Consider the following 12,803-nt stretch of genomic DNA (forward strand, 5'->3'; position numbering starts at 1 on the left):
CAAAGCTCCGGGTCCCCGCAGCTCCGCTCCAGTAGAACAAGACCAGTAAACCAAACCAATACCAGCAGCGGATAGTCCAAAACGACGACGCATTAGATCTCGAGTATACATTCGCTGTTTGCTCGACTAGCTTCGCCTTCATCCCAATTACCAGATCTCTGTTTCTCCGCTCTCACCTCGCCCGTCTAAACGACGACGTCTTCGCATATGTGATCGTCTTCAACAGTCAATTCGAACAAGGTAATGTACAATTCTCTCTCTCTCTCTCTCTCTCTCTCTCTCTCTCTCTCTCTCTCTCTCTCTTTCTCTGTCATTCGATCTTCGATTACCGTTGCAATTGATGTGTAATGGATCTTGGTATGAGCCGAATTTCAGGCGTATTTTTCTGGATAATTTTCGGAGATGGCGGGCGGCGCAGCTGGCGGTTTTGTGACGAGAGCCTTCGAGTCTATGCTGAAGGAGTGCTCTCCTAAGAAGCATGCAGATCTTCAGAAGGCTATTCAGGCTTATTTAGGTTTCATTCTGATTCCCTTGTGAATACACTTATGCATACACATTGCGTATTCGCATGTATTTTTCGGACTTTGGATGATCCGGTGTTCAGTTTGGTTTCGAGATTGTTGAATTGTTTGTATTTTGTATTTTTAGTGTGAAATGCAGTATTTAGAGTTAGATGAAATCAAATTTTGTTGATGATTGCTTCGTGGGTTGGCGTATGTCAGTATAATGCCCGATTTTGTTGGTTTTTTAATGCTTTATGTGTTTGATCTCAACAAATTCCGGCGTTCTGGGAATGGTTGAATACTCAAATGTCTATTTAGGTGTTTGTAGCGTCAGTGCGTTTGCTCGCTAATTTTTCTAAAGCTTCTGAGATTGGAAAACCAAAGCCTTTAGTTAGTTTGTCTTGTTGACGTATGTTACTTCTGTTTATGAATGATCTTTCTTCCATTCAGTATCGGTGATTAATTTCAGTTATCTCTCTCTCTCTCTCTCTCTCTCTCTCTCTCTCACTCGCGTTTCTGCGTCTCTTTAGATAGTACGAAAGAGGTCAACCAGACTCAACAAACCGAACCAAGTGAGAAGAATCAAGCTACAACTTCAGCTGACGATGGAAGGTCTGTATTTGTAGTTCAATTATTAATTCATTTCTCTGCCCCATACTCTATTCCTCCTTTTAATAAGCGGATTTGTAGAAATTTTTTATTATGTTTTTATGGGATTAATGACATGATCAGATGTATAGGTCCACTATTTTTGACTTTTGGAATTACTGCTGTTTTGTAGTTCTCCTGAAGCAGAAGGTGAAGCTGCAAAAACTGATACAGAACTAGGTCAGTCTCAAACTGAGGAGGCAGAGTCCGTTGCCAAGCCGGCGATCACCACCACAACTATTTCAACTGTCCTAGCAAAGGCCGGGAACACCTTAGAAGGAGCTCAGGCAGAGCTTGTTTTGAATCCCCTACGACTTGCGTTGGAGACAAGGAACTTGAAAGTCCTAGAACCTGCTCTGGATTGCCTTCATGTATGAATTTTCATTTCTTGATTTGCAGATTTAACATTACGTGCTTTCAAGATATTGATATATTACGGAATCCTTACACAAGGCATCAAGAAATTCATTGTTCTATCACAGTGTCTGCATTCTTAAATGATTAGCCATTTGTTTGTGCTATCATTACATATAGCTGTAGATTTCTATAATTCGTAATACGTGCACCTACCTTGTAGTAGCTAACTAGTACTTCAAATTTGACAAGCACAGAAACTCATTGCATATGATCATTTAGAGGGAGATCCTGGTCTAGATGATGGTAAAAGTGCACTGCTGTTCACAGACCTTCTGAACATGGTTTGCAGTTGCATTGACAACTCATCACCTGATAGGTATGTGCCATGTGCATTGGTTGTTTCCCCTCAATATATGTGGCTTGTTATTCTTACTTATTTTGAGAAATGATGTGCAGTACCGTTCTGCAAGTGTTGAAAGTTCTTCTTACTGCCGTGGCATCCACGAAGTTCAGAGGTAAGTTGTCGGGGATTCTTGGGTATCAAGTATCAAGTATAATTTTTCTGGTTTAGTATATGACTTTTATAGTCTGCTCTTAGTTGGGCCTTTTATCCAAATAAATGTACTCATGTGTACTACGGTACTGGGTCCTTTCTCCGTAATATTCGTCATTAGTATGTGCATAGTTGGGCCTTTTATCCAAGTAAATGTACTCATGTGTACTACGGTACTGGGTCCTTTCTCCGTAATATTCGTCATTAGTATGTGCATATGGTTGCTTGCTTTGTAGTCAAGCATATACATTTAGCTTAAATGTTGTCAATCTGTGCATATGCATTTTGGTTCTGGTTCATTGTGCCTTTTCTTTGCTGCAATTTTAGTGTGAAAAATTATTCTTTTTATTTGAAACTGGTTCAAATGCAGTACATGGGGAACCTTTGCTGGGAGTTATCAGAGTGTGCTACAATATTGCTCTGCACAGGTAATTTTACATTTGTATAAAGGATCTCATTATCAAGTTCAAGCAGTGCTAATGAAAGTTTGGGCTTGTAGCAAGAGTCCCATAAACCAAGCAACGTCAAAGGCAATGCTTACGCAGATGGTCAGCATCATATTCAGGAGAATGGAGACTGATCCGGTATGGATTTGAATCCTTCAGTTCTGTATGCCTTTATCTGTAGTCTCTCGTACAACTGTACAGGAGAGGCATACATTTGAGTTGTTTTACCCTTTATTCTAGAAAGTTTGTGATTTCTTGCAGGGACTTGAGGTTGCATCATCTGGTTCCGGTGGACATATAGAAGCCATTTCAGGACAAACTTCAAATACTGAAGGCGAAGAAACTTCCTCAGAAGGACAAAGTGAGAAAGAAATGACTTTAGGAGATCAACTTAACCAGGTCAAAGATACACCCATTGCATCTGTTGAGGAACTTCATAATCTTGCTGGCGGTGCTGACATCAAGGTACATGTTTTTCTTTATTTATCTATGTTCTCAAGAATTTAGCAGTCTAATCTGTGTTTTCCACAATTTACTATGTATCCCCATTCTGGCTATTTTATTTAACCCAAGTTTTCTTTCTACTAAGATTGTCCTTTCTATTTTGTTTAGGGCTTAGAGGCTGTTCTGGACAAAGCTGTGCATCATGAAGATGGTAAAAAGATAACCAGGTTTGGATATGATTTTATTGTTTAAGATATCTCTTTCTTTGATTCAATATACACCAAATGATTTTACATCAGACTGCTCATAACTGCATTGGAATTTTTTTAGAGGGATTGACCTCGAGAGCATGACCATAGTTCAACGTGATGCCTTACTGGTTTTCCGCACCCTTTGCAAGGTTGGCATTTTGATCAATGTTTTCTAACTGTTGACTGAAATTCCTAGCCTCCATGAATCTTATATCTGTTGTTTGTAGATGGGGATGAAGGAAGACAACAATGAAGTTACGTTGAAGACGAGGATTTTATCTCTTGAGCTGTTGCAGGTTATATTCGTGATTTAATTTGTTCTTGTATGCGCATGCTTTATCGATGGAGGCTTAACTGAAAAAATAGGCAATATTGTTAAAGTAATCGAGAGTAGTATTTAAAAGACATGGAAGGAAAGCGAGTGATTTGGGAATGCCGAATTTGATTTTTTTATACGCTTAAGGAGCATTCTTATATTTATGTGCAGTGTTTTATGAATAATGTAATTAATTCTATGGTATTTCAGGGTTTATTGGAAGGGGTTGGCCATCCATTTACTAGGAACTTCCATTTTATTGACTCGGTGAAAGCATACCTTTCATATGCTTTGTTGCGGGCTTCAGTTTCCCAGTCTCCTGTCATATTTCAGGTTTACATTTATCTTTCTTTCCTCCAATTTTAATGGAATATGCTATGAGATTAGTGCTTCTGATTATACGTTTCCTTCCTGCAGTATGCAACTGGAATTTTTTTAGTGCTATTGTTGCGATTCAGAGAAAGCCTCAAGGTAGGTGTATGATTTAACAAATAGATACAAAGGTTACCTTGATATATTCAGTTCCTTACTCCAACAAATTTTATTCAGGGTGAAATAGGCATCTTCTTTCCCTTGATAGTTCTACGATCACTGGATGGCTTGGAATTTCCAATTAGCCAGAAATTAAGCGTTCTTAGGTATGTTGGCTTTTCTGGTTGTTACATGTGTAGTATTATGCGCATGTTATTCTCATTAATAGTTGGTGGCATTCACTTTCAACACGTCTTAGGAGAACCTTATTATTTCCTTTTTTTTTTATCTGGTCTTCTAATGAGCTTTTGATTTGCAGGATGGTTGAAAAAGTTTGCAAGGATCCTCAGATGCTTGTTGACATATTTGTGAACTATGATTGTGATCTTGAGGCACCAAACTTGTTTGAGCGTATGGTACGATTTTGCATACTGTTTCACATTCTGTTTCTATCCATTTTTTTTTCTTTCTTGTTCATCTAATACATCTGCAATGTTTTCTGTTTTCTGACTGTTACTATAGGTTACAAGTCTATCCAGAATTTCTCAAGGGACTCAAAACACAGATCCAAATACGGTTGCTGTATCACAGGCAACCTCAATTAAAGGTTCATCTCTTCAGGTAGGTTTACCAACTTACTCCTTTCCTAGATTCATCATATGTTTATTCCTGCTAGATATTCATTGGCGTTACCAGAGGTTGCTGGATGACTGCTTTTTCCTTGACCTTGCCAGTGTCTCGTGAATGTGCTTAAATCACTAGTTGATTGGGAAAAGTCACGTGGAGAATCAGAAAACCAGAGTAATAAGACTCGGTCTCTAGATGGAGAAGCTAAAGAGTCTGTTGATGTAACCAGTAACTTTGAGAAGGCAAAAGCTCATAAATCTACATTGGAAGCTGCCATCTCTGAGGTAATTAGTCTGCATCAAATTTCTTAACTCGATTAACCTGGATAATATATATTTTCATATAACTATTATGTTTTTCTGATAATCTGTTGCTACTCTGGACTCTGGAACTGATTTGGAAGATTAATAATGCAGTTCAATAGGCAACCAGTAAAGGGTGTAGAATATCTGAAATCCAATAAATTGGTGGAAAATACACCCAGTTCAGTTGCCCAATTTTTGAGAAGTACTCCCAGTCTGGACAAGGTGGAAGCTCTGTTCTATATATGTTGCTTTTCTACAATGATACAGACTTCTTAGTACTTAAATGATTTTTTTTTGTCAGGCTATGATTGGGGAATATTTGGGTCACCATGAAGAATTTCCCCTTGCTGTGATGCATGCTTATGTAGATTCCATGAAGTTTTCAGGAATGAAGTTTGACACTGCAATTCGTGAACTTCTTAAAGGATTCAGACTTCCAGGGGAAGCTCAAAAGATAGATCGCATCATGGAAAAATTTGCAGAAAGGTATTGGGGGTGTCTCTGAATGTTTTGTTGCTGTTTGTTTCCTTAATTTTCTGTGTATAAATGTATATTGAGTATGCTTGCATGGTCAAGCATATGATTCTAACATGTAATCCACGAAAATGTGTAAAATCCAATCTAGTGAGATTATATGGCATTTTTATTGCTGGACAGTGACGTTGTTGAATGTATTGCATGTGCAGATATTGTGCAGATAATCCAGGTCTTTTCAAAAATGCAGACACTGCATACATTTTAGCATATGCGGTTATAATGTTGAATACTGATGCGCATAATCCAATGGTGTGGCCTAAAATGTCCAAGTCGGATTTTATACGCATGAATGCTGTGGATGACGCAGAAGAGTGTGCTCCAACTGAACTTCTGGAAGAAATCTATGATTCAATTGTTAAAGAAGAGATAAAGATGAAAGATGAGACTGCTGGTCTTGAGAAAAGTGGAAAATATAAGCCAGAAGGTGAAGAGAGAGGCCGCCTTGTCAGTATCCTTAATCTGGCTCTTCCCAGAAGTGCTTTGTCCGTTGACACTAAGTCTGAAAGTGAAGCTATCATTAAGAAAACACAAGCTATATTTCGGAATCAAGGAGCAAAAAGAGGGGTCTTCTATACCACACAACAATTAGAGCTAGTAAGGCCTATGGTTGAAGCTGTGGGATGGCCTTTGCTTGCTACTTTTTCTGTTACAATGGAGGAGGGTGAGAATAAGTCGAGGGTTGTTCTCTGTATGGAGGGCTTTAAAGCTGGAATACACATTACACATGTTCTTGGAATGAATACCATGCGCTATGCCTTTTTAACATCTTTGGTCAGGTAAGTAGTCTTGTCTTTTCTTCTGCCAAATGTTTCTGTATTTCTACATCTATTTAATTTGTTGTTACTCTTTTGACACACATTTTGACACCCATTTTATAGGCCCAATTTGTAATGTATTTCAACGATCCAACTTGTCTATATTTCAATTCATCATTCATAGATCATCCTTGCAAAAAGTTAGACAAATCCAAAACCATTAACGCATTCATTGTAGTGAAGAAAATGGACAAATACAGTTCTACAAACAAACATGTAAAATGACTACCATTGAATCCAAGGTCATATGGTTTCGGCTTTGGGTGATTTTTGGCACATATGATCTTTGAGGGAAGACCTAAAATAAAGACGGTTGGATCATTGAAATATATTATGGAGTGGGCTCAACGAAAGTGTGTCCCCTGATCCGTACCTTGTATATATATTTAGTGTGAAAATATGTATTTTGACCTGGAAAGAATTGTGTTGTGTATCACAGTTTTGAAATTGATGCAAAAACAAAATTCATGATAATGCTAATTGAGCTTTGGATTTTGGTTCTCAGATTTACTTTCTTGCATGCTCCGAAGGAAATGCGTAGTAAAAATGTGGAAGCACTGCGAACTCTACTCTCTTTTTGTGACTTAGAGACTGGCACCCTTAGAGATACATGGAATGCAGTTTTAGAATGTGTTTCTCGGCTTGAGTTCATTACTTCAACTCCTTCTATATCAGCAACAGTCATGCAAGGATCAAACCAAATCTCCAAAGATGCTCTTCTTCAATCTTTAAGAGAGTTGGCTGGAAAACCTTCTGAACAAGTATTTGTGAATAGTGTTCAGCTTCCTAGTGATTCTGTAGTGGAGTTCTTCACTGCACTCTGTGGTGTATCAGCTGAAGAACTAAAACAAACTCCAGCTCGTGTGTTTAGCTTGCAAAAACTTGTTGAGATCAGCTACTACAACATGGCCCGTATACGCATGGTATGTTTTTAACAAGCGAAACCTCTATTTTTTTTCTTGTAAGTTAGATGGTGAATCTTGTTAAGTCTGTTGCTGGTAGTCATGTGATGCTCTATAGTAATAGTAAATTGGTTAATGCCCTTTTTTGAGATTGGATCCGTGGGATGCCCTTTGCACCTTTGGATTAAGCAATAGAAGGTACCCCTGTCTCATCCCATAAAATTCCCCATTTCTTGTTGGGGTTGCATTCTATCCTTTGTTTTTTGTACAATTATCAGTTTCTTTATGCAACAGAACAAGTTGGCACAATGTGTCAATGTTCTTAAATGTTAACTGTGGGCCACATGCTTATTAAAATCTAAAACTTATCAGCGACCATGGCAAGCTTAAGGAAAATCAGGATGTTCTTTGTCCTTTATTCCATTTATTTTAGTTTCACATTATAAGATGAACCCCAGCCTACTATCTTGGAGCCAGTGGGGTCAATATTTGATTGGTTCTTTTTGTTGGATAACCCTTATTTACCCTGTGATTGGTTCTGGTATTGTTTGATTGGTCCATAGATTAAGCTCACTCCTTGATTTGGTCACTTCAGGCATTTCTATGCATGCATGATTACATTCTGTAGTTCAGTTCGTGTTTGAAGTTGTTCACTAAGGAAATTGAATCATGACATGTGAGTATGACTTAGCATAAGGTGTCTGCATGAAGATAACCATCATTAACTGCATGTCATGAAGTATTATTTTGTTTTGTGCTTTGGTTGTTTTTAATTAATCTATATTTTGACTGTCTAATAATGTCTTACAGGTCTGGGCTAGAATATGGTCTGTTTTGGCAAACCACTTTATTTCAGCTGGGAGTCATCGTGATGAAAAAATTGCTATGTATGCAATAGATTCTCTGAGGCAGCTTGGTATGAAGTATCTGGAGCGAGCGGAACTTGCCAATTTCACATTCCAAAATGACATTCTGAAACCTTTTGTTGTTCTTATGCGCAATAGTCGGAGTGAAACCATAAGGAGCTTAATAGTTGATTGCATTGTTCAGGTATGTGGACATAATATACTTTCCCGATTGCACTTCTTTCTTCTTATTTATTTTTTCAATATACAACTATCCTGCTAGACTGCTACAAATAAAATTGATTCTTTTGCCTTTTTACAGATGATAAAATCCAAAGTAGGGAGCATCAAGTCTGGATGGCGTAGTGTTTTCATGATTTTTACAGCTGCTGCAGATGATGAATTGGAATCAATCGTTGAGAGTGCATTTGAAAATGTTGAACAGGGTAACAATTTCCTTTACATTTCTTCATTGCATGTTGATGCTTTTACTCATCTTCACAATTTTTGTATTATCTAATACGATGAAATTTGCAGTTATCTTGGAACACTTCGATCAAGTAGTTGGAGATTGTTTCATGGACTGTGTCAACTGTCTTATCAGGTTTGCTAATAATAGAACTTCACACCGTATAAGTTTGAAGGCTATTGCACTTTTGCGCATATGTGAGGATCGTCTGGCAGAGGTTTGTTAGTCTATTTTTTCTTGCTGCATGTTGAACCTATCATTTGTGTACCAATACATAACATTTCCTCTTGGTGAATGCCTTTTCATTCATTGCATGTTGCTTTCACATATTTCCTTCAGTATTTGTCTTTGGCAGATACCATAAATATCCTGAACTATGTTAGTAGCAAATTGAATCCATAGAAGTTTAGGCGAAGTTTATAAATTAGAATTATTGGGTTTGATAATTTATATTACATAATACTCCAATTAGCTTTGTGAGATTGTCAGTATGACATGACAACAGATGGAAGTCCTAGACAGAACTTGTTCAAATGGTTAAGAAAAAAGAAGAAAGAAAAAGGGTTAAGTAGCTTTTTAATTTATTTTATTGATAGTCTGGTGACTGGCTATTTAGCCAAAAAAAAAAAAAAAAAAAAAAAAAAAAAAACTCTGCACTGTTTTTGGGCTTCTTTGCTGTGGTTGGTGTGGTTGTTGTGGGTTCATGTCTTTATATATGGTGTCTTCCAACTTGCTTGTATTGATAGCTTGTCACGTTGCTATTGAGATCTCTGCGTTTAACGCTGGTCAATTTATTTCAGGGTCTTATACCTGGTGGTGCTTTGAGGCCTCTTGATGTAAATATGGATACAAGTTTTGATGTGACTGAACATTATTGGTTCCCAATGCTGGCTGGTCTGTCTGATCTGACATCGGATCCAAGACCAGAGGTCAGAAGCTGTGCACTTGAAGTTTTGTTTGATCTACTGAATGAGAGAGGTACCAAGTTCTCATCAACATTTTGGGAGAGCATTTTTCATCGGGTCTTGTTTCCCATATTTGATCACGTGAGACATGCTGGAAAGGAAAGCTTGGTTTCTTCTGATGATGAATGGTTCCGTGAAACAAGCATTCACTCGCTGCAGTTGCTTTGCAACCTTTTCAACACGTTTTATAAGGTAGTTTTAGCTAAATACGAGATGTATAAGTTGTATTGGTAAAAAAAAATAATGCAGAGTGGTATTATCATATCTTTGCTTCTGGTGGTAAAAATTTAGTGCATTTTGAAGTTGGTGTTCCAAAGATTAGGGTAAATGTGGAAGTATTTCGTTTGTGCAGGAGGTATGTTTCATGTTGCCACCCCTACTCGGTCTACTTTTGGATTGTGCCAAAAAGACTGATCAAACAGTAGTTTCATTATCTCTGGGTGCGCTAGTACATCTCATTGAAGTTGGAGGACATCAATTTAGTGAGAGTGACTGGGATACATTGTTGAAAAGCATAAGGTCTGAATCTCTTATTATTTGGTAATATGTTATGGTTGTTCTAACCTCTAATACTAATCATTTTATTATTGTCATCAGAGATGCTTTGTACACAACGCAACCACTTGAACTGCTAAACGCTTTGGGATTTGAGAATCTGAAGAACAATAATAGGGTGCTAACTGGAGACCTAGAGGTCAATTCAGGTGATAGCCCTTCCATAAAGTCTGATTATGACGGAGTGGATAGCCGTCAATTTGATGTCAGTGATAATGGAAGAAATCCAAATGCATCAGTGTTGGCCAAACAAAACTCGGGGGTGCAAATGAACATGGATGGATCTGAAGGTCAGGTTTTTAAGATGTGTTTATGGTAGTTTGCATTTATCAAAAAATACTTTCTATTTCTAATTACCGATTACTACAATTTATTTCCTCTATTAATAGAACCTAGAGAGCCAATATTTGTCCTAAAACTATGATTGATGGAGCTAAGCTTTACTGTAGGCCTTCCATCACCATCGGGAAGTGCTTCAAGATCTGCTGAAGCTGGAAGCCTCCAACGGAGTCAAACAATAGGTCAAAGAATCATGGACAATCTGTTTCTCAGAAATCTTTCTAAGCCTAAGGCTATTCCATCCGATGCTTCAGTACCATCTTCTCCAATTAGGGTATGCTGTAGCAGGATATTAATTCCTACAGGATTTATTGTTCATTCTGTTAGGTCACAGGGCATCCAGATTTAGTGGGTATTTGACATGTATATATGCTTCCATATTTTCATGCGTGTATGATGTGTTTGATTCTTATGCTGCATTAGGCACCTGAGGCTGTCGAACCTGATATCAGAGATGTGGAGGAGAGTTCACTGTTGGGAACTTGTAGGAGCAAATGCATCACTCAACTTTTACTGCTTGGCGCCATTGACAGTATTCAGGTTTGGATTTTGAATTTGTTTGGGGGGTGCCATATTGTTACCATTGGTTTCTGTAAAAAAGTCTCCAGGAACTGTCTTCCTAATAAAATCGCTTGCAATTTGTAGAAGAAATACTGGAGCAAGTTGAATGCACCACAAAAGATTGCTATTATGGACATATTGCTGTCTGCATTGGAGTTCGCTGCTTCCTATAATTCATATACCAATCTCAGAACACGCATGCACCAAATTCCTGATGAGAGGTAGGATGAAACCTTGTGCACAAATTATTTTCTGTTGCTGTAGAATTTTCTCCTTGAGGACGATAGTTTGTTGGACATAAGAACACAGTTTGTGACTATTTCATCTTTTGGACAGGCCACCTCTGAATCTTCTTCGCCAAGAATTAGCAGGAACTGTCATATATCTGGAGATCTTACAAAAAGCAACCTCTGGGGTTAGTGCCGACAAAGAGGGAGAAACTGATGGTGAAGAGAAAGTCGAAGGATTAGCAGAAGAGAAACTGGTGTCTTTCTGTGAACAGGTACTCAGGGAGGCATCTGATCTGCAGTCCGGTTCTGGCGAGACTACTAATATGGATATTCATCGGGTTCTGGAGTTACGATCTCCTATAATTATCAAGGTATAATTTGAAACCCCAATTTGATTGGTTTGGTGGATTCACCTCATTGTGCTTGTTGATGGACAATATTTTACGGGATCAGTTTCCCATGAGTTTCGAATATTTGCAGTATTAACCGATGATAATTTCCTCATTGTTTTGGTCTTTCAGGTGCTTAAAGGCATGTGCTTTATGAACCAACAAATTTTCAGAAGGCATCTGAGAGACTTCTATCCGTTGCTTACAAAACTCGTATGCTGTGACCAGGTAACTGAGTTTGACACTCCCTCTTACAAAATTTAATTACTAATTAGAGATTCAGGATATGTTCCGGGAAAACTTATATTTGCTCGATTCGTTCAGATGGATGTTCGCGGAGCTCTTGGTGATTTATTCAGGGCACAATTGAAAGCACTTCTGCCATAAGCTATTTTTCCGGTCTTGCCACTTTGATGAGTCCCGGCAGAAATGATTTTCGACATCACCGCTTTAAACGCCGACGATCTAATTTTGTTCAGCTGATATTCTTTCTCCCGTGCCTATAAAATTTTCATTTTACGCAGTAAATTTTGTTGTAATGGTCCTAATGTAGAGTTAAAGTGAGAGGAAAGAGTGAACATAATTTGTTTTGAATCGGCCTCTTATTGTTTCAAATCATCTCCTTTTCTGTTGTGTAATTTTAAGTAACAATGATTAGTAGATATTATTCGAAATCAAAATGATTAATAGATGTTATTAATTACAAATTCATTGTTTATTTATTTATTTTGAATGGCTAAGAATTGTTAAAAGTGCTTCTAGGTATAAAAGCATTTTAACAGCTTGTTGGGAAGTGTGTTGAAAATGGTTGAAAATCCTTCTGGCAAAAATGTTTTGGAACTAATACTCAGTAAAAGTGCAAGTGAATTTTGAAAAATTACTTAAATTTCTTTATGCAAGAAGCACATAATTCAATGCTTTTGGAACCCACTTGAATTTTTAATAAATTTAGAGGTATTTATTGATTTGCTCTTTGAACTTGTATACAGTTGTCAAATTTTCTCTTGAACTTTAATTTTAGCTGATTATCTCTTTGAATTTTTTTAATTAATCAATTTTCCTATTGAACTTTAACTTTAGCTGATTAACCCTTGTGAACCCACTTGAATTAAATGCTTTTAGTCATTTAGAATTTGACTTTAGCTAATTACTCCTCTTGAATTAAATGCTTATAGAACCCACTTGAATTTTCAATAAATTTATTTTACATGCTTTTAACAAAAGCACATGCAACAAAAATGCTTATGAACATAAGCATTTTTAAACAGTCTGGTA

At 37.5% G+C, this 12,803-nt stretch overlaps 1 protein-coding gene across 1 annotated transcript; it reads left to right on the forward strand.

The window, feature by feature from the left end:
• Positions 1-44: 44 nt before the first annotated feature.
• Positions 45-12,235, forward strand: LOC103959120 (brefeldin A-inhibited guanine nucleotide-exchange protein 5). Its single transcript, XM_009371465.3, has 34 exons — positions 45-240; positions 376-514; positions 1,034-1,115; positions 1,285-1,522; positions 1,763-1,884; positions 1,965-2,023; positions 2,432-2,489; positions 2,561-2,645; positions 2,769-2,972; positions 3,120-3,178; positions 3,282-3,351; positions 3,430-3,498; positions 3,729-3,851; positions 3,936-3,989; positions 4,068-4,156; positions 4,309-4,405; positions 4,512-4,610; positions 4,724-4,900; positions 5,033-5,143; positions 5,223-5,407; positions 5,608-6,234; positions 6,779-7,196; positions 7,986-8,225; positions 8,343-8,466; positions 8,558-8,706; positions 9,290-9,646; positions 9,807-9,973; positions 10,052-10,299; positions 10,459-10,622; positions 10,772-10,888; positions 10,994-11,130; positions 11,246-11,510; positions 11,661-11,756; positions 11,853-12,235. The coding sequence occupies exons 2-34, from the start codon at positions 403-405 to the stop codon at positions 11,913-11,915; spliced, it is 5,265 nt and encodes a 1,754-aa protein (XP_009369740.1). The 5' UTR covers positions 45-240; positions 376-402; the 3' UTR covers positions 11,916-12,235.
• The last annotated feature ends 568 nt before the right edge of the window (positions 12,236-12,803 follow it).

The sequence above is a fragment of a genome, unplaced genomic scaffold (genome assembly GCF_019419815.1).
Source record: "Pyrus x bretschneideri cultivar Hongxiangsu unplaced genomic scaffold, Pyrus_bretschneideri_v1 Contig8, whole genome shotgun sequence".
Lineage (NCBI taxonomy): Eukaryota > Viridiplantae > Streptophyta > Magnoliopsida > Rosales > Rosaceae > Pyrus > Pyrus x bretschneideri.

Coding starts and splice junctions, on each gene's coding strand:
- LOC103959120 (XM_009371465.3), top strand. CDS start 403: ATGGCGGGCGGCGCAGCTGGCGGTTTTGTGACGAGAGCCTTCGAGTCT. Junction 2,024..2,431: donor GGCATCCACGAAGTTCAGAG/GTAAGTTGTCGG, acceptor GTTCAAATGCAG/TACATGGGGAACCTTTGCTG. Junction 10,889..10,993: donor GCGCCATTGACAGTATTCAG/GTTTGGATTTTG, acceptor TGCAATTTGTAG/AAGAAATACTGGAGCAAGTT.